Here is a 22,535-nt window from a genome sequence, read left to right as displayed (position 1 = left end):
TCTATTTAACTACCTTATTTTCTCAATAACAGTCTCTCTCCTTCACTTTATCCCTCTCTCCCCTCCTCTCCCCTTCTCCCTAAATCCTCTAGGTTATATCAGCTGTGTCGGTGAACGAGAGAGTATGCGTTCGCTACTATTATGTCTCTAGCCAGAAGTTTTGCTTTGGCGTTTCTGATTTATTCTACAATTCAAACATGGAGATTATCCCAAACTGCCGTTCCACCTGCACCGAGAGACGTGGATGGAAATCTTCCCTTTCATAGTGTGAACTTTGTCCATGAACAACTTTACCAACACCTGATATCACCTTTCCTACGGGAACAGCTGAGCCGCTCAGGGGAAGGTACACAGGAAACGCCGCAGCGGCGCTGAGACCGGTGTTTACCCTAACATGCTGTGTGTTACCTTCAGCCTGTACACACCCTATCCTGGCCCAAACACCACAAAACAAGCTAAACAACTATGCCCAAACTGTGGTACAACCGTAAGGAATAACTAAAAAGTGGTGGCTTGCGACATTTGTGATTTGTTTGTTCACATAAAGTGTGGAGCTATCAAACCCTTGTCATATGATGAAGCTGTAAAGTATCAAAGTCACATTTCGTTTGTTTGCAATGTATGCTGGGTAAATGGCGGTGCCAAACATTGGGATACTGGACACAAGCAGGGATGATGAGTACAATCTAGATGAGATAGTCGATGTACCAGCAGTGGGCCCAGAAAGTGACTGTTTCAATCGGAAAGAACTTCACTTTATCCATGTTAACGGACGGAGCCTGATGCCGAAATTAGAGGAATTAAAACCACTGGCTTCTAACACCTGGGCGGCAGTAGTTGCTGTGACTGAGACAATGGGCTCAATGGGTCAATTGAGGACAATGAGGAGTTAACGGGTTACAGCGTTCATAGAATTGAGCGAAACAGTGGCAGCATGTGTATTTTTACTAGGAATAATGTGTTATTTTAACCCTCGTTCAGATCTAAGAATGGATTGTCTTAAGGTTGCATGGGTACTCTTTCCTAAATGTCGTCCTATGTTTGTTGGTGTTTTTGCTATCGGCCTCCGAAAGCAGAATCATTTCTATGATTTGCTTTGAATTGATTTGCTGTGATCACAATGTATTTACTGATAGGGAATGTCTTATGCTTGGCGATTTCAATACAAATGGACTGTTATCACCCACGAACAGTACACTAGTAAATGCCCTGTATAACTTTAATCAGTTATTTGGACTAAAAACAACTGATTGTTGAGCCAACCCCGGATGTGTATTGACAGTAAATCAGACCAAGAGAACGTCTGTCAGTCAGGAGTCTTAAATATTGGTTTCAGTGATCATACGGTAACCTACTGTACCCGTAAGACATCCAAAATACTACTAGAGACAGGTAATAACTACATGAAGGTCTATGAAACAACACTCAATGGAACGAAGTACTTGGAAGTTTGGATTGGTCTCATGTACTAAACTGTGATGATGTTAATCAAGCTTGGTATCTCAGGCTCCCGAGTGGCGCAGCGGTCTAAGGCGCTGCATATCAGTGCTAGAGGCATCACTCCAGTTCCTGGTTCAAATCCAGGCTGTATCACATCCAGCTGTGATTGGGAGTCCCATAGGTCGGTGCACAATTGGCCCAGCATCGCTGGGGTAGGCTGTCATTGTAAATAAGAATTTGTTCTTAAACCGAGTTGCCTAGTTAAAAATCTGTTTGTCTGCACTCGACTCTCGGACTCCGATGAAACAAATTTGAATCAAACAGCGGTCAGGGAAATAGATCACTTCCGAGATCTTAGATCTCGTATAGAAAAGGCATCGCTACGTGACAAAATTCAGAAGGACAAATCTACAAAAATGCCTGTAGAAACCAGACAAGATACAAAATGGATAAGAGGCCAAATCCCAACATTACATAGATGCCGTTAATGACAATTTACAAGTTTCCTCGACCTTATTCAGGTTTGCTCGACCTTATTCAGGTTTGTTCTACCTTATTCAGGTTTGCTCGACCTTATTCAGGTTCGTTCTACCTTATTCAGGTTCGTTCTACCTTATTCAGGTTTGCTCGACCCTATTCAGGTTCGTTCTACCTTATTCAGGTTCGTTCTACCTTATTCAGGTATGTTCTACCTTATTCAGGTTCGCTCGACCTTATTCAGGTTTGTTCTACCTTATTCAGGTTTGCTCGACCTTATTCAGGTTTCCTCGACCTTATTCAGGTTTCCTCGACCTTATTCAGGTTTGCTCGACCTTATTCAGGTTCGTTCTACCTTATTCAGGTTTGCTCGACCTTATTCAGGTTCGTTCTACCTTATTCAGGTTCGTTCTACCTTATTCAGGTTTGCTCGACCCTATTCAGGTTCGTTCTACCTTATTCAGGTTCGTTCTACCTTATTCAGGTATGTTCTACCTTATTCAGGTTCGCTCGACCTTATTCAGGTTTGTTCTACCTTATTCAGGTTTGCTCGACCTTATTCAGGTTTGTTCTACCTTATTCAGGTTCGCTCTACCTTATTCAGGTTCGCTCTACCTTATTCAGGTTTGCTCTACCTTATTCAGGTTTGCTTAAAGGTGGTGGAAAGTTTAGGGAATGAAATCAAGGTCAGTCATGGTTTATCTGTAGACACACCTCGGGCCACACTTTCATGTATTCCACCTCCACCCCGAGCCAATAGTGGGTGAATAGCATGCTATTCTCATGCTTAAGTTCAAGGTCAGAATACAAATAGAGAGAAAAGTGCATCGAAAGAAATAACATTACAATTTATTTACGCTTAACTAGGGTCGGAATCGGGGCCTTGATGCATATGCAAACAGGGTAAAAAAAAACCTACACTTGCATGTCTTTCTCATGTCAATCTAGTTCTGCAGTTTCTCTAACTAGATAGCAGCGGGTGGCAAGGGCCCAAAACATAGCCAATACTGGACAACTTTTATTTCACAGTCTATGGCCAGGAGTCAAACCGATCGCACTTTGGTGGCAATGTGAAATTGAAAAAAAAAAAGGTAATCTCTGATTGAGATGACATACGCAGAGTTTACCGTGAACATTGCCTTTAAAAGCACGAACATTGCCTTTAAAAGCTGCATTGTTGACAAAGAGTGCTGGGATTGAATCCCGGCCTATAACAGAGGGACCACCGAAATCAACCAGATAAAAACACATTGTTCTAATGTGAAAACCTTTATTAATCCTATTCATATATTCTTCTATATTGACTTTATTTATTTCATTTTGCAGTTACCCTTCTCTTCCTTATAGTTTCTTAATGTTTGGTATCGGTTTTGATATTTATATTTACATTGGTGGTACATATACAGCGGAGACTGGGACAGGCCTTTCTCCAGTATTAACACTAAAGCTCACCACACCTCCTCCTCTTCCTCCTCCTCCTCCTCTTCCTCCTCCTAACTCATGATGGAGGTATAGGACTAGAATAACCTCATCAGGCCTTATCAATCAATCAACCAATCAGTTCATCAATCAATAGATTATTATATATGACCCTCTACACACTTAGTACGCTGTATGTCCCCATAATGAATGATAAACACACACTTAGAGAGAGAGAGGAAGAGAGGGAGAGAGAGAGAAGGAGATCGAGGGAGATCGAGAAAGAGAGAGAGATTGAGAGAGATCTAGAGAGAGAGAGTGAGAGGGAGAGAGGGAGAGAGAGAGAGCTTGAGAGAGATTGAGAGAGAGAGAGAGAGAGAGAGAGAGAGATCGAGAGAGATCGAGAAAGAGAGACAGAGAGATCGAGAGAGAGAGATCTAGAGAGAGAGGGAGAGAGAGAGAGAGAGAGAGATCGAGAGATTGAGAGAGAGAAAGAGAGAGAGAGAGAGATTGAGAGAGAGAGGGGAAACATAAATAAAGAGATATGTACTATATGTACAGAAGACTCAGTATGAGACGAGGCCGGTGTGTTGGTACACTAAAAAAGTGCATTAAACACACACACACACACACACACACACACACACACACACACACACACACACACACACACACACACACGCATATCGAATACACACACTCATTCATACACACACATTCACCCCTCAGCTACAAGATACGAAGGAGACATACATTCATTCATTCATTCATTCATTCATTCATTCATTCATTCATTCATTCATTCATTCATACAGTCATTCATTCATTCATTCATTCATTCATACAGTCATTCATTCATTCATACAGTCATTCATTCATTCATTCATTCATTCATTCATTCACCCCATCACAGTGAAGAAGAATATACCACACCACAAATTACAAAATATTGAGACACAAGTTCATGAAGTAATGTGTAAATCGAGCTGAGCATACGCTTGCAATGGAGTTACAAAATGAATTCCTACATTAGTGCTTCTTTGATATTTTAGAACATACATGTTTCAAACCCAACTTTGTAAAACATCAATTTTTTTTCTCTCCAGTGAATATCTATATACAGTAACCGTAGCAACTCACGTTAGACAACAGTGCTCTGGTAAAGAGGGTTATTGAGGAAGAGGGGGGAAGATGAGGAGGACAAGGAGGATGAGGAGATGTTTTGTTTGTAAGAGTTCACCCATTATGTTAAGACAACCAATATCACATGAGAATAGGTGATTTCCTTCTTTTCACAAGTAAAACATAAACATATATTCAGGAAATTACATGGCACACGAATATACAGTATCTACTGTTGCTTAATGTGTTAGCATTAGGGATTTATTACAAGGTCATTGTCTAAGGATGCAATGTTCTACAGTGCATTCAGGAAGTATTCAGATCCCTTGACTTTTTACACATTTTGTTACGTTACAGCCTTATTTTAAAATTGATTAAATCATTTTTTTGTCCCTCATAAATCAACACACAATACCCCATAATGACATCACAATGCCCCATAATGACATCACAATGCCCCATAATGACATCACAATGCCCCATAATGACAAAGCCAAAACAGGTTGTTGGAATATTTAGCAAATTTATAAAAAAAAATGAAATATGACATTTACATAAGTATTCAGACCCTTTCCTCAGTACTTTGTTAAAGCACCTTTGGCAGCGATTACAGCCTTGGGTCTTCTTGGGTATGACGCTACAAGCTTGAAACACCTGTATTTGGGGAGTTTCTCCCATTCTTCTCTGCAGATCCTCTCAGGCTCTGTCAGGTTGGATGGGGAGTGTCGCTGCACAGCTATTTTCAAGTCTCTCTAGAGATGTTCGATTGGGTTCAAGTCTGGGCTCTGGCTGGGCCAGTCAAGGACATACCAAACTTCTTCCATTTCAGAACGATGGAGGCCACTGTGTTCTTGGGGACCTTCAACGCTGCAGAAAGGTTTTGGTCCCCTTCCCCAGATCTGTGCCTCAACACAATCCTGTCTCGGAGCTCTATGGACAATTCCTTCTACCTCATGGCTTGATGTTTGCTCTGACATGCCCTGTCAACTGTGGGACCTTATATAGACAGGTGTGAGCCTTTCCAAATCATGTCCAATCCATTGAATTTACCACAGGTGGACTCCAATCAAGTTGTAGAAACATCTCAAGGATGATCAATGGAAACAGGATGCACCTGAGCTCAATTTCGAGCAAAGGGTCTGAATACTTATGTAAATAAGGTATTTCTGTTTAGAATTTTTTATAAATGTGCATAAACATAAAAAAAAAACGTTTGCTTTGTCATTATGGGGTATTGTGATGTCATTATGGGGTATTGTGTGTAGATTGATGAGGGAAAAAAAACAATTGAATCAATTTTAGCATAAGGCTGTAACGTAACAAAATGTGGGAAGGGAGGGGGTCTGAATACTTTCCCAATGCACTGTAGGTGTTCAAATGTGACTGTCTACATGAGTGTGATAGTGTGTGTGTGTCTGTGTGTGTGTGTGTGTCTGTGAGTGTGTCTGTGTGTGTGTGTGTGTGTGTGTGTCTGAGTGTGTGCGTGTCTGAGTGTGTGTGTGTCTGAGTGTGACTGTTTTTTTCTCACTACAATATGTGATAACAAGAACAATACTTCAACCCAGTTTTTCATCCATATTCTTGCAGATAATCCATACGTCTTCTGTTGGTCAGTCAAAGTCTCTGTCCCTGTCTTGGTCGATGATTGGCTGTGTGAAGATTGTCTTGTCTCTGCTGGGGTTCCTAGGGGTTCAGTGATAGTGGAATAGTGTGGAGAGACTGTAGGACTGTGAGCAGATCCACTATAGACTAGAAGGTGAGAACTAGAACACAGTGTGAATGAATGGGAGGCATCTGGCTTCATAGCTTTTTTCTCTCTCCTGTCTGTTTCGCTCACTCATTGTCCACCTCTCTTTCTCTTTTACTCTCTTCTCCTCTCGATCTCTCTCTACTCTCTCTCACAGCCATGGTGTGCCAGTGTCATCCTCTTCTGGGGGTGATGGGTAAAACTCTGGAGCGTGATGATGAAAGTTACACATACACACAAGGAAACGCAGACACCTGAGAGAGAGAGAGAGATATAGAGATTGGATAAAAAGAGATAGAAAGAGAGAGAGAGGGTGACAGAGAGAGTGAGACAGAGACAGGAGAGAGAGAGAGAGAGACAGGAGAGAGAGAGAGACAGAGACAGGAGAGAGAGAGAGACAGAGACAGGAGAGAGAGAGACAGAGACAGGAGAGAGAGAGAGAGAGACAGGAGAGAGAGAGAGAGAGAGAGAGAGGGAGAGAGAGAGAGAGAGACAGGAGAGAGAGAGAGAGAGAGGGAGAGAGGGGGGAAAAAGGGACATATGCTCTGACGATGAAAATGTACGACCCATGTCCTCTGTATTACCATAATAGCACAGTGAGGACACATACTACATTTCCTGGCCAATCCTGATATGACATTAAATAGGACATGACCATTTTACACATACCAAAGAGACCCACACTGAATAATTCATATCACAGACACATGTTTCAGGCACAAGAGTTTTGTTTGAATCGGCCTGTTTTGTCAAGGAAGGCAGTTTGACTGTATTTCTCATCACTCACCTATGGGTTGTTTTAGGCATTCCCAGCTTCTATGTGAGAAGGAGAGAGAAAGGGGGGTGGGGAGATGGGGATGGGGAGAGAGAGGGAGGGGAGAGATGAGGTGGGCAGAGAGAGAGAGGGGGGAGATGGGGGTGGGCAGAGAGAGAGAGGGGGGAGATGAGGTGGGCAGAGAGAGAGAGGGTGTGGGGAGATGGGGGTGGGCAGAGAGAGAGGGGGGGAGATGAGGTGGGCAGAGAGAGGGAGGGGGGAGATGGGGGTGGGCAGAGAGAGAGGGGAGATGGGGGAGATGGGGGTGGGCAGAGCGAGAGGGGAGATGGGGGAGATGGGGGTGGGCAGAGAGAGAGGTAGAGAGGAGATGGGGTGGGGAGAGAGAGAGGGAGAGGGGAGATGGGGGTGGTAGAGAGAGAGAGAGAGAGAGAGAGAGAGGGGAGATGGGGGTGGGCAGAGAGAGAGGGAGAGGGGAGATGGGGTGGGCAGAGAGAGAGGGAGAGGGGAGATGGGGGTGGGCAGAGAGAAAGGGGGTGGGAAGATGGGGGTGGGGAGAGAGAGAGGGGAGATGGGGGTGGGGAGAGAGAGAGGTAGAGAGGAGATGGGGGTGGGGAGAGAGAGAGGGGAGATGGGGGTGGGGAGAGAGAGAGGGGGTGGGGAGATGGGGGTGGGGAGAGAGAGAGGGGAGATGGGGGAGATGGGGGTGGGGAGAGAGAGAGGTAGAGAGGAGATGGGGTGGGGAGAGAGAGAGGGGAGATGGGGGTGGGGAGAGAGAGAGGGGGTGGGGAGAGAGAGAGGGGGTGGGGAGAGAGAGAGGGGAGATGGGGGAGATGGGGGTGGGCAGAGAGAGAGGTAGAGAGGAGATGGGGGTGGGGAGAGAGAGAGGGGAGATGGGGGTGGGGAGAGAGAGAGGGGAGATGGGGGTGGGGAGAGAGAGAGGGAGAGGGGAGATGGGGGTGGGGAGAGAGAGGGGGGAGATGGGGGTGGGGAGAGAGAGAGGGGAGATGGGGGTGGGGAGAGAGAGAGGGGAGATGGGGGTGGGGAGAGAGAGAGGGGGTGGGGAGATGGGGGTGGGGAGAGAGAGAGGGGAGATGGGGGAGATGGGGGTGGGGAGAGAGAGAGGTAGAGAGGAGATGGGGTGGGGAGAGAGAGAGGGGAGATGGGGGTGGGGAGAGAGAGAGGGGGTGGGGAGAGAGAGAGGGGGTGGGGAGAGAGAGAGGGGAGATGGGGGAGATGGGGGTGGGCAGAGAGAGAGGTAGAGAGGAGATGGGGGTGGGGAGAGAGAGAGGGGAGATGGGGGTGGGGAGAGAGAGAGGGGAGATGGGGGTGGGGAGAGAGAGAGGGAGAGGGGAGATGGGGGTGGGGAGAGAGAGGGGGGAGATGGGGGTGGGGAGAGAGAGAGGGGAGATGGGGGTGGGGAGAGAGAGAGAGGGAGAGGGGAGGGAGGAGATAGGTTCATAGTTATTAGTTAATATTCCTGGATTTGTTTTGAATCATCAAAGTCACAAAATGTGTAACAACCTATTGTATATTATGGGATTTGATGTTCTATGTGTGTAGTACCAATGACAACCAGCAGGCGTGTCAGTCTGGACCACTGCAGTCCTCTGGTATTCATGGTAGTGTGTGTTTGAGAGGTGTATGGTTTTCATTGAGACAGGAAACAGTGAACTGAGCAGTCATCCATTTGTCATCCATCCCTCCATTTTTCTCCATCACTCCATTCAAAAGCCCCCTGGCTGCAAGTTACGCATCTGCTGCAACATCAGTCTGTTTATCTCTCTCTCTCTCTCTCTCTCGCTCTATCTCTGTCTCTCTCTCTCGCTCTGTCTGTCTGTCTGTCTGTCTGTCTGTCTGTCTGTCTGTCTGTCTGTCTGTCTGTCTGTCTGTCTGTCTGTCTGTCTGTCTGTCTGTCTGTCTGTCTGTCTGTCTGTCTGTCTGTCTCGCTCTCTGTGTGCGTGCGCTCTGTGCGTGCGCTCTGTGCGTGCGCTCTATGCGTGCGCTCTGTGTGCGTGCGCTCTGTGCGCGTGCGCTCTGTGCGCGTGCGCTCTGTGCGTGCGCTCTATGTGTGCGCTCTGTGTGCGTGCGCTCTGTGCGTGCGCTCTGTGCGTGCGCTCTATGTGTGCGCTCTGTGTGTGTGCGCTCTATGTGTGCGCTCTGTGCGCGTGCGCTCTGTGCGCGTGCGCTCTGTGCGTGCGCTCTGTGCGTGCGCTCTATGTGTGCGTTCTGTGTGCGTGCGCTCTGTGCGTGCGCTCTGTGTGTGTGCGCTCTCTGCGTGCGCTCTATGTGTGCGCTCTGTGTGCGTGCGCTCTGTGCGTGCGCTCTGTGTGCGTGCGCTCTGTGCGTGCGCTCTGTGCGTGCGCTCTGTGTGTGTGCGCTCTCTGCGTGCGCTCTATGTGTGCGCTCTGTGTGTGCGCTCTGTGTGCGTGCGCTCTGTGCGAGAGAGAGAGAGCGAGAGAGAGAGAGAGAGAGAGAGAGCTAGAGAGAGAGAGCGAGTGAGAGAGCGAGTGAGAGAGAGAGCAAGAGATGGAGAGTGAGAGATGGAGAGTGAGAGAGTGAGCGAGAGAGAGAGCGAGAGATGGAGAGTGAGAGCAAGAGATATATAGGGTAGAGCAATAGTGTATACAGGTCCTAATGTGTCCTAATGGAATGCTCTCCAGTCTCACCCTTGCTCTCGGCCAGTAGCTCCTCGGTCATGAGTCCGTCCTGCCTGTTGCCCAGTACAAAAGCCAGGAAGGAGAGCATGAGGGCATTAAGAACCCCCATGATAGCCAGGATGTAAGCCCAGCGCATGGAACACGCTCCCAGGCTGTACTTGTCCGTCTGCTCCCCACACATCCTCCGCACCTCGTCACTGTCCCAGCCGTCAGGGTATATTATACAGCCCATCACCAGACATACACCTGGAGGGAGGAGAGGAGGAGGAGGGAGAGGAGAGGAGGAAGAGTAGGGGTAGCGAGGGAAAGTAGTGGGATAAAGAGGGGAAAGAATAGAGAGAAAGATGTTATTTCAAGCTTTCTAACTCATTGAACTTCCATCACCTCCTATAGTCTTCTATAGTCTTCCATCACCTCCTACAGTCTTCCGTTACCTCCTATAGTTTTCTATAGTTTCCCATCACCTCCTATAGTCTCCTATAACCTCCTATAGTCTTCCATCACCTCCTACAGTCTCCCATCACCTCCTACAGTCTCCTATAGTCTTCTATAGTCTTCCATCACCTCCTATATTCTCCTATAGTCTTCCATCACCTCCTATAGTCTCCTATAGCCTCCTATAGTCTTCTATAGCCTTCCATCACCTCCTATAGTCTTCCATCACCTCCTATAACCTCCTATAGTCTTCCATCACCTCCTACAGTCTCCCATCACCTCCTATAGTCTCCTATAGCCTCAATTAGTCTTCCATCACCTTCTATAGTCTCCCATCACCTCCTATAGTCTCCCATCACCTCCTATAGTCTCCTATAGTCTTCTATAGTCTTCCATCACCTCCTACAGTCTTCCGTTACCTCCTATAGTTTTCTATAGTTTCCCATCACCTCCTATAGTCTCCTATAACCTCCTATAGTCTTCCATCACCTCCTACAGTCTCCCATCACCTCCTACAGTCTCCTATAGTCTTCTATAGTCTTCCATCACCTCCTATATTCTCCTATAGTCTTCCATCACCTCCTATAGTCTCCTATAGCCTCCTATAGTCTTCTATAGCCTTCCATCACCTCCTATAGTCTTCCATCACCTCCTATAACCTCCTATAGTCTTCCATCACCTCCTACAGTCTCCCATCACCTCCTATAGTCTCCTATAGCCTCAATTAGTCTTCCATCACCTTCTATAGTCTCCCATCACCTCCTATAGTCTCCCATCACCTCCTATAGTCTCCTATAGTCTTCTATAGTCTTCCATCACCTCCTACAGTCTTCCGTTACCTCCTATAGTTTTCTATAGTTTCCCATCACCTCCTATAGTCTCCTATAACCTCCTATAGTCTTCCATCACCTCCTACAGTCTCCCATCACCTCCTACAGTCTCCTATAGTCTTCTATAGTCTTCCATCACCTCCTATATTCTCCTATAGTCTTCCATCACCTCCTATAGTCTCCTATAGCCTCCTATAGTCTTCTATAGCCTTCCATCACCTCCTATAGTCTTCCATCACCTCCTATAACCTCCTATAGTCTTCCATCACCTCCTACAGTCTCCCATCACCTCCTATAGTCTCCTATAGCCTCAATTAGTCTTCCATCACCTTCTATAGTCTCCCATCACCTCCTATAGTCTCCCATCACCTCCTATAGTCTCCTATAGTCTTCTATAGTCTTCCATCACCTCCTATAGCCTCCTATAGTCTTCCATCACTTCCTATAGTCTTCTATAGTCTTCCGTCACCTTCTATAGTCTTCTATAGTCTCCCATCACCTCCTATAGTCTCCTATAGCCTCCTATAGTCTTCTATAGTCTTCTATAGTCTTCCATCACCTCCTACAGTCTCCCATCACCTCCTATAGTCTCCTATAGTCTTCTATAGTCTTCCATCACCTCCTATAGTCTTCTATAGTCTTCCATCACCTCCTATAGTCTTCTATAGTCTTCCATCACCTCCTATAGTCTCCTATAGTCTTCCATCACCTCCTATAGTCTCCTATAGCCTCCTATAGTCTTCCATCACCTTCTATAGTCTCCTATAGTCTTCCATCACCTCCTATAGTCTCCTATAGCCTCCTATAGTCTTCCATCACCTTCTATAGTCTCCTATAGTCTTCCATCACCTCCTATAGTCTCCTATAGTCTTCCATCACCTTCTATAGTCTCCTATAGTCTTCCATCACCTCCTATAGTCTCCCATCACCTCCTATAGTCTCCTATAGTCTTCTATAGTCTCCTATAGTCTTCCATCAAATTCTATAGTCTTCTATAGTCTTCCATCACCTTCTATAGTCTTCTATAGTCTTCCATCACCTCCTATAGTATCCTATAGTCTCCTATAGTCTTCCATCACCTCCTATAGTCTCCTATAGCCTCCTATAGTCTTCCATCACCTCCTATAGTCTCCTATAGTCTCCTATATTCTTCCATCACCTCCTATAGTCTCCTATAGTCTTCTATGGTCTTCCATCACCTCCTATAGTCTCCTATAGTCTAACATCACCTCCTATAGTCTCCTATATTCTTCCATCACCTCCTATAGTCTCCTATAGTCTTCTATATTCTTCCATCACCTCCTATAGTCTCCTATAGTCTTCTATAGTCTTCCATCACCTCCTATAGTCTTCTATAGTCTTCCATCACCTCCTATAGTCTCCTATAGTCTAACATCACCTCCTATAGTCTCCTATATTCTTCCATCACCTCCTATAGTCTCCTATAGTCTTCCATCACCTTCTATAGTCTCCTATAGTCTTCCATCACCTCCTATAGTCTCCTATAGTCTAACATCTCCTCCTATAGTCTCCTATATTCTTCCATCACCTCCTATAGTCTCCTATAGTCTTCCATCACCTTCTATAGTCTCCTATAGTCTTCCATCACCTCCTATAGTCTTCCATCACCTCCTATAGTCTCCTATCACCTCCTATTGTCTTCCATCACCTGCTATAGTCTTCCATCACCTCCTATAGTCTTCCATCACCTCCTATAGTCTCCTATAGTCTTCCATCACCTCCTATAGTCTCCTATAGCCTCCTATAGTCTTCCATCACCTCCTATAGTCTTCTATAGTCTTCCATCACCTCCTATAGTCTCCTATAGTCTCCTATAGTCTTCCATCACCTCCTATAGTCTTCTATAGTCTTCCATCACCTCCTATAGTCTTCCATCACCTCCTATAGTCTCCTATAGTCTTCCATCACCTCCTATAGTCTTCTATAGTCTCCTATAGTCTTCCATCACCTCCTATAGTCTCCTATAGTCTTCCATCACCTTCTATAGTCTCCTATAGTCTTCCATCACCTCCTATAGTCTCCCATCACCTCCTATAGTCTCCTATAGTCTTCTATAGTCTTCCATCACCTTCTATAGTCTTCTATAGTCTTCCATCACCTCCTATAGTATCCTATAGTCTCCTATAGTCTTCCATCACCTCCTATAGTCTTCTATAGTCTTCCATCACCTCCTATAGTCTTCCATCACCTCCTATAGTCTCCTATAGTCTTCCATCACCTCCTATAGTCTCCTATAGTCTTCTATAGTCTTCCATCACCTTCTATAGTCTCCTATAGTCTTCCATCACCTCCTATAGTCTCCCATCACCTCCTATAGTCTCCTATAGTCTTCCATCACCTTCTATAGTCTCCTATAGTCTTCCATCACCTCCTATAGTCTCCCATCACCTCCTATAGTCTCCTATAGTCTTCTATAGTCTTCCATCACCTTCTATAGTCTTCTATAGTCTTCCATCACCTTCTATAGTCTTCTATAGTCTTCCATCACCTCCTATAGTATCCTATAGTCTCCTATAGTCTTCCATCACCTCCTATAGTCTCCTATAGCCTCCTATAGTCTTCCATCACCTCCTATAGTCTCCTATAGTCTCCTATATTCTTCCATCACCTCCTATAGTCTCCTATAGTCTTCTATGGTCTTCCATCACCTCCTATAGTCTTCTATAGTCTTCCATCACCTCCTATAGTCTCCTATAGTCTTCTATGGTCTTCCATCACCTCCTATAGTCTCCTATAGTCTTCTATAGTCTAACATCACCTCCTATAGTCTCCTATATTCTTCCATCACCTCCTATAGTCTCCTATAGTCTAACATCACCTCCTATAGTCTCCTATATTCTTCCATCACCTCCTATAGTCTCCTATAGTCTAACATCACCTCCTATAGTCTCCTATATTCTCCCATCACCTCCTATAGTCTCCTATAGTCTCCTATATTCTTCCATCACCTCCTATAGTCTTCTATAGTCTTCCATCACCTCCTATAGTCTCCTATATTCTTCCATCACCTCCTATAGTCTCCTATAGTCTTCCATCACCTTCTATAGTCTCCTATAGTCTTCCATCACCTCCTATAGTCTCCTATAGTCTAACATCACCTCCTATAGTCTCCTATAGTCTTCCATCACCTCCTATAGTCTCCTATAGCCTCCTATAGTCTAACATCACCTCCTATAGTCTCCTATAGTCTTCCATCACCTTCTATAGTCTCCTATAGTCTTCCATCACCTCCTATAGTCTTCCATCACCTCCTATAGTCTCCTATCACCTCCTATTGTCTTCCATCACCTGCTATAGTCTTCCATCACCTCCTATAGTCTTCCATCACCTCCTATAGTCTCCTATAGTCGACCATCACCTCCTATAGTCTTTTATAGTCTTCCATCACCTCCTATAGTCTCCTATAGTCTTCCATCACCTTCTATAGTCTCATATAGTCTTCCATCACCTCCTATAGTCTTCTATAGTCTTCCATCACCTTCTATAGTCTTCCATCACCTCCTATTGTCTTCCATCACCTCCTATAGTCTCCTATAGTCTTCCATCACCTCCTATAGTCTCCTATAGTCTTCTATAGTCTTTCATCACCTCCTACAATCTCCTATAGTCTTCTATAGTCTTCAATCACCTCCTATAGTCTCCTATAGTCTTCTATAGTCATCAACTCCTATTGTCTTCCATCACTTCCTATAGTCTTCTATAGTCTTCCGTCACCTTCTATAGTCTTCTACAGTCTCCCATCACCTCCTATAGTCTCCTATAGCCTCCTATAGTCTTCTATAGTCTTATATAGTCTTCCATCACCTCCTACAGTCTCCCATCACCTCCTATAGTCTCCTATAGTCTTCTATAGTCTTCCATCACCTCCTATAGTCTTCTATAGTCTTCCATCACCTCCTATAGTCTCCTATAGTCTTCTATAGTCTTCCATCACCTCCTATAGTCTCCTATAGTCTTCCATCACCTCCTATAGTCTCCTATAGCCTCCTATAGTCTTCCATCACCTCCTATAGTCTTCTATAGTCTTCCATCACCTCCTATAGTCTTCTATAGTCTTCCATCACCTCCTATAGTCTCCTATAGTCTTCCATCACCTCCTATAGTCTCCTATAGCCTCCTATAGTCTTCCATCACCTCCTATAGACTTCTATAGTCTTCCATCACCTCCTATAGTCTCCTATAGTCTTCCATCACCTCCTATAGTCTTCTATAGTCTCATATAGTCTTCCATCACCTCCTATAGTCTCCTATAGTCTTCCATCACCTTCTATAGTCTCCTATAGTCTTCCATCACCTCCTATAGTCTCCCATCACCTCCTATAGTCTCCTATAGTCTTCTATAGTCTTCCATCACCTTCTATAGTCTTCTATAGTCTTCCATCACCTTCTATAGTCTTCTATAGTCTTCCATCACCTCCTATAGTATCCTATAGTCTCCTATAGTCTTCCATCACCTCCTATAGTCTCCTATAGCCTCCTATAGTCTTCCATCACCTCCTATAGTCTCCTATAGTCTCCTATATTCTTCCATCACCTCCTATAGTCTCCTATAGTCTTCTATGGTCTTCCATCACCTCCTATAGTCTCCTATAGTCTTCTATAGTCTTCCATCACCTCCTATAGTCTCCTATAGTCTTCTATAGTCTTCCATCACCTCCTATAGTCTAACATCACCTCCTATAGTCTCCTATATTCTTCCATCACCTCCTATAGTCTCCTATAGTCTTCCATCACCTTCTATAGTCTCCTATAGTCTTCCATCACCTCCTATAGTCTCCTATAGTCTAACATTACCTCCTATAGTCTCCTATAGTCTAACATCACCTCCTATAGTCTCCTATATTCTTCCATCACCTCCTATAGTCTCCTATAGCCTCCTATAGTCTCCTATATTCTTCCATCACCTCCTATAGTCTCCTATATTCTTCCATCACCTCCTATAGTCTCCTATAGTCTTCCATCACCTTCTATAGTCTCCTATAGTCTTCCATCACCTTCTATAGTCTCCTATAGTCTTCCATCACCTCCTATAGTCTTCCATCACCTCCTATAGTCTCCTATCACCTCCTATTGTCTTCCATCACCTGCTATAGTCTTCCATCACCTCCTATAGTCTTCCATCACCTCCTATAGTCTCCTATAGTCTTCCATCACCTCCTATAGTCTTTTATAGTCTTCCATCACCTCCTATAGTCTCCTATAGTCTTCCATCACCTCCTATAGTCTTTTATAGTCTTCCATCACCTCCTATAGTCTCCTATAGTCTTCCATCACCTTCTATAGTCTCCTATAGTCTAACATCACCTCCTATAGTCTTCTATAGTCTAACATCACCTCCTATAGTCTTCCATCACCTCCTATAGTCTCCTATAGTCTTCCATCACCTTCTATAGTCTCATATAGTCTTCCATCACCTCCTATAGTCTTCTATAGTCTTCCATCACCTTCTATAGTCTTCCATCACCTCCTATTGTCTTCCATCACCTCCTATAGTCTTCTATAGTCTAACATCACCTCCTATAGTCTTCCATCACCTCCTATAGTCTCCTATAGTCTAACATCACCTCCTATAGTCTCCTATATTCTTCCATCACCTCCTATAGTCTCCTATAGTCTTCCATCACCTTCTATAGTCTCCTATAGTCTTCCATCACCTCCTATAGTCTTCCATCACCTCCTATAGTCTCCTATCACCTCCTATTGTCTTCCATCACCTGCTATAGTCTTCCATCACCTCCTATAGTCTTCCATCACCTCCTATAGTCTTCCATCACCTCCTATAGTCTCCTATAGTCGACCATCACCTCCTATAGTCTTTTATAGTCTTCCATCACCTCCTATAGTCTCCTATAGTCTTCCATCACCTTCTATAGTCTCCTATAGTCTTCCATCACCTTCTATAGTCTCCTATAGTCTAACATCACCTCCTATAGTCTTCCATCACCTCCTATAGTCTCCTATAGTGTTCCATCACCTTCTATAGTCTCATATAGTCTTCCATCACCTCCTATAGTCTTCTATAGTCTTCCATCACCTTCTATAGTCTTCCATCACCTCCTATTGTCTTCCATCACCTCCTATAGTCTTCTATAGTCTTCCATCACCTTCTATAGTCTCCTATAGTCTTCTATAGTCTTTCATCACCTCCTACAATCTCCTATAGTCTTCTATAGTCTTTAATCACCTCCTATAGTCTCCTATAGTCTTCTATAGTCTTCAATCACCTCCTATAGTCTCCTATAGTCTTCTATAGTCTTCCATCGCCTCCTATAGTCTTCTATAGTCTTCAATCACCTCCTATAGTCTCCTATAGTCTTCTATAGTCTTCCATCGCCTCCTATAGTCTTCTATAGTCTTCAATCACCTCCTATAGTCTCCTATAGTCTTCCATCACCTCCTATAGTCTCCTATAGTCTTCCATCACCTCCTATAGTCTTCAATCACCTCCTATAGTCTCCTATAGTCTTCCATCACCTCCTATAGTCTCCTATAGTCTTCCATCACCTCCTATAGTCTCCTATAGTCTTCCATCACCTCCTATAGTCTTCTATAGTCTTCCATCACCTCCTATAGTCTCCTATAATCTTCCATCACCTCCTATAGTCTCCTATAGTCTTCTATAGTCTTCCATCACCTCCTTGGGTCTCTCATAGTCTTCTATGGTCTTCTATCACCTCCTATAGTCTACTATAGTCTTCTATAGTCTTCAATCACCTCCTATAGTCTTCTATAGTCTTCCATCACCTCCTATAGTCTCCTATAGTGTTCTATAGTCTTCCATCACCTCCTATAGTCTTCTATCACCTCCTATAGTCTCCTATAGTCTGCTATAGTCTTCCATCACCTCCTATAGTCTTCTATAGTCTTCAATCACCTCCTATAGTCTCCTATAGTCTTCTCCGGCTCTTAATGCACTCAACTATCAATCTACTTTACCCCCCCCCTCTCTCTCTCTTTGTCTCTCTCTCTCTGTCTCTCTCTCCTCTTTCTCTCTCTCTCTCCTCTTTCTTTCTTTCTCTCTGTCTCTCTCTCTCTCTCCCTCTCTCTCTCTCTCTTTCTCTCTCTCTCTTTCTATCTCTCCCCCTCTCTATCTCTCAATTCATTTCGATTCAAGGGGCTTTATTGGCATGGGAAACATATGTTAACATTGCCAAAGCAAATGAGGTAGATAATATGCAAAAGTGAAATAAAAATTAAAATCAACAGTAAACATTACACTCACAGAAGTTTCAAAAGAATAAAGACATTACAAATGTCATATTATGCACAGTACATATACAGTGTTGTAACGATGTACAAATGGTTAAAGTACAAAAAGGAAAATAAATAAACATAAATATGGGTTGTATTTACAATGGTGTTTGTTCTTCACTGGTTGACCTTTTCTTGTGGCAACAGGTCACACATCTTGCTGCTGTGATGGCACACTGTGGTATTTCACCCAGTAGATATGGGAGTTTATCAAAATCGGGTTTGTTTTCAAATTCTTTGTGGGTCTGTGTAATCTGAGGGAAATATGTGTCTCTAATATGGTCATACATTGGGCAGGAGGTTAGGAAGTGCAGCTCAGTTTCCACCTCATTTTGTGGGAAGTGTGCACATAGCCTGTCTTCTCTTGAGAGCCAGGTCTGCCTTTGGCGGCCTTTCTCAATAGCAAGGCTATGCTCACTGAACCTGTACATAGTCAAAGCTTTCCTTAAGTTTGGGTCAGTCACAGTGGTCAGGTATTTTGCCACTGTGTACTCTCTGTTTAGGGCCAAATAGCATTCTAGTTTGCTCTGTTTTTTGTGTGAATTCTTTCCAATGTGTCAAGTAATTATCTTTTTGTTTTCTCATGATTTGATTGGGTCTAATTGTGTTGCTGTCCTGGGGATCTGTGGGGTCTGTTTGTGTTTCTCTGTCTGTCTGTCTGTCTGTCTGTCTGTCTGTCTGTCTGTCTGTCTGTCTGTCTGTCTGTCTGTCTGTCTGTCTGTCTGTCTGTCTGTCTGTCTGTCTGTCTGTCTGTCTGTCTGTCTCTCTCTCTCTCTCTCTCTCTCTCTCTCTCCCTCTATCCCTCTCTGTCTGTCTGTCTGTCTGTCTGTCTGTCTGTCTGTCTGTCTGTCTGTCTGTCTGTCTGTCTGTCTGTCTGTCTGTCTGTCTGTCTGTCTCTCTCTCTCTGTGAACATTGTGTTCACTGAGGAAATGTACGAGTCTGCTGTTAATGATAATGCAGAGGATTTTCCCAAGGTTGCTGTTGACGCATATCCCAGATAATATCCACTTTTGTGGATTAGGGTGATCAGTCCTTGGTTCCAAATATTGGGGAAGATGCCAGAGCTGAGGATGATGTTAAAGAGGTTAAGTATAGCCAATTGGAATTCGTGGTCTGTATATTTAGGATACCATCAACCCCACAGGCCTTTTTGGGTTGAAGGGTTTGTATTTTGTCCTGTAGTTCATTCAATGTAATTGGAGAATCCAGTGGGTTCTGGTTGTCTTTAATAGTTGATTCTAATGTTTGTATTTGATCATGTTTTTGCTGTTTGTTCTTTGTTATAGAGCCAAAAAGATTGGAGAAGTGGTTTACCCAGATATCTCCATTTTGGATAGATAATTCTTTGCGTTGTTGTTTGTTTAGTGTTTTCCAATTTTCCCAGAAGTGGTTAGATTCTATGGATTCTTCAATTACATTGAGCTGATTTCTTTCTTTCTTTCTTTCTTTCTTTCTTTCTTTCTTTCTTTCTTTCTTTCTTTCTTTCTTTCTTTCTTTCTCTGTCTGTCTGTCTGTCTGTCTGTCTGTCTGTCTGTCTGTCTGTCTGTCTGTCTGTCTGTCTGTCTGTCTGTCTGTCTGTCTGTCTCTCCCTCTCTGTCTGTCTGTCTGTCTGTCTCTCTCTGTCTCTCTCTCTCGCTCTCTCTTGGCATCGCCAGTTTACTAACCCCTGCTTCTGATCATTACCCACACCTGCTCCTCATCATTACACACACCTGGTCCTCATCATTACACACCTGGTCCTCATCATTACACACACCTGCTCCTCATCATTACACACACCTGCTCCTCATCATTACACACACCTGCTCCTCATCATTACACACCTGCTCCTCATCATTACACACACCTGCTCCTCATCATTACACACACCTGCTCCTCATCATTACACACACCTGCTCCTCATCATTACACACACCTGCTCCTGATCATTACCCACACCTGCTCCTCATCATTACACACACCTGGTCCTCATCATTACACACCTGGTCCTCATCATTACACACACCTGCTCCTCATCATTACCCACACCTGCTCCTCATCATTACCCACACCTGCTCCTCATCATTACACACACCTGCTCCTCATCATTACACACACCTGCTCCTCATCATTACACACACCTGCTCCTCATCATTACACACACCTGCTCCTCATCATTACCCACACCTGCTCCTCATCATTACACACCTGGTCCTCATCATTACCCACACCTGGCCCTCATCATCACCCACACCTGGTCCTCATCATTACCCACACCTGGTCCTCATCATTACACACCTGGTCCTCATCATTACCCACACCTGGCCCTCATCATCACCCACACCTGGTCCTCATCATTACACACCTGCTCCTCATCATTACCCACACCTGGTCCTCATCATTACACACACCTGCTCCTCATCATTACCCACACCTGGTCCTCATCATTACACACCTGGTCCTCATCATTACCCACACCTGGTCCTCATCATTACCCACACCTGGTCCTCATCATTACACACCTGGTCTTCATCATTACACACCTGGTCCTCATCATTACCCACACCTGGTCCTCATCATTACCCACACCTGGTCATCATCATTACACACACCTGCTCCTCCTCATTACCCACTCCTGGTCCTCATCATTACACACACCTGGTCCTCATCATTACCCACACCTGGCCCTCATCATTACCCACACCTGGTCCTCATTATTACCCACACCTGGTCCTCATCATTACACACCTGGTCTTCATCATTACACACCTGGTCCTCATCATTACACACACCTGGTCCTCATCATTACCCACACCTGGTCCTCATCATTACACACCTGGTCCTCATCATTACACACACCTGCTCCTCATCATTACCCACACCTGGTTCTCATCATTACCCACACCTGGTCCTCATTATTACACACCTGGTCTTCATCATTACACACCTGGTCCTCATCATTACACACATGGTCCTCATCATTACACACACCTGGTCCTCATCATTACCCACACCTGGTCCTCATCATTACACACACCTAGTCCTCATCATTACCCACACCTGGTCCTCATCATTACACACCTGCTCCTCATCATTACACACACCTGGTCCTCATCATTACCCACACCTAGTCCTCATCATTACCCACACCTGGTCCTCATCATTACACACCTGCTCCTCATCATTACACACACCTGGTCCTCATCATTACACACCTGGTCCTCATCATTACCCACACCTGGTCCTCATCATTACCCACACCTGGTCCTCATCATTACACACCTGGTCCTCATCATTACACACACCTGGTCCTCATCATTACACACACCAGGTCCTCATCATTACCCACACCTGGTCCTCATCATTACACGCACCTGGTCCTCATCATTACACACCTGGTCCTCATCATTACACACCCGGTCCTCATCATTACACACCTGGTCCTCATCATTACACACCTGGTCCTCATCATTACCCACACCTGGTCCTCATCATTACCCACACCTGCTCCTCATCATTACCCACACCTGGTCCTCATCATTACACACCTGGTCCTCATCATTACACACACCTGGTCCTCATCATTACCCACACCTGGTCCTCATCATTACACACCTGGTCCTCATCATTACCCACACCTGGACATCATTAATTCCTTGGTTACTCTCCCTTATTTTAGTAGCCATCAGTCACTGGGTAGTATTGCTTTTGATTCACGTTCTATACTCTTCTCATGTTTTGTTTATCTGCATTTATCTTTATGAAACTGACCTTCTGGACCTGCTTCCTGACTCCCGGTGTATACGTAACAGCAAGCTTGCAAGGAAATAGCAGAGAAAACAACTACAAACAACATCAGAGGCAGCAGAAACAACAAGGCTAAAAAGATACGCCAGAAGCTAAGAGTAACAAGAGGTTGATGGTAGGAAATCATTCTTCCAAGGCCCTGCAGTCTATCTTCTATCTCCTATGATGGACAGTGAACTGACAGTTAGGACTGAGCCAGCATGTTAGTGTCTTGTTTTTGCTACATGAGTTCTTATTCATAGCCCCTACTCTATGCAAATCCGCACACACGTGCGCACGCACACGCCATCCACACATGCACAGCTTTGACTTTGGCTGTCGCCCCCTTTGCTCTCCCTCTTCAATATTTAGTAGCTGCTTCTCGATCGCGGTTTGGTTTCTGCCTAAGGGGGAGAATTTTCCTCATCTTCAATTTGAATGAGGTTCTTCTCCAAGGGGTGTGTGTGTGTGTGTGTGTGTGTGTGTGTATGTAATGTGTGTGTGTGTGTGTGTGTGTGTGTGTGTGCGAGGTGACTCTGCGGCAGTAGAATAAGGAGGTGAAATTACCCAGAAAGCATTTCTACATGAATAATAG

The 22,535-nt window shown here is 44.7% G+C and overlaps 1 protein-coding gene across 3 annotated transcripts in view; it reads right to left on the bottom strand.

Annotated features, from left to right (window-relative positions):
- Positions 1–2,740: 2,740 nt before the first annotated feature.
- LOC106561734 (LHFPL tetraspan subfamily member 3 protein) overlaps positions 2,741–22,535 on the bottom strand; it is a 78,825-nt gene continuing 59,030 nt past the window's right edge. For 2 of the 3 annotated variants that reach the window (XM_045688566.2, XM_014125955.3), the window contains 3 exons: positions 9,647–9,883; positions 6,993–7,021; positions 2,741–6,459 (listed from right to left, as the gene is read on the bottom strand). In XM_045688566.2, the coding sequence (XP_045544522.1) occupies positions 7,005–7,021; positions 9,647–9,883 (254 nt within the window). In that variant the 3' untranslated portion in view covers positions 2,741–6,459; positions 6,993–7,004. The remainder of the gene's footprint in view (positions 6,460–6,992; positions 7,022–9,646; positions 9,884–22,535) is intronic. The other variant, XM_014125959.3, reaches the window with a different exon arrangement.

This window comes from Salmo salar, chromosome 10 (assembly GCF_965601325.2).
Source record: "Salmo salar chromosome 10, fSalSal1, whole genome shotgun sequence".
Lineage (NCBI taxonomy): Eukaryota > Metazoa > Chordata > Actinopteri > Salmoniformes > Salmonidae > Salmo > Salmo salar.
Note: the sequence above shows the minus strand (reverse complement) of the source record. Positions and strands in the feature narration are given on the sequence as shown.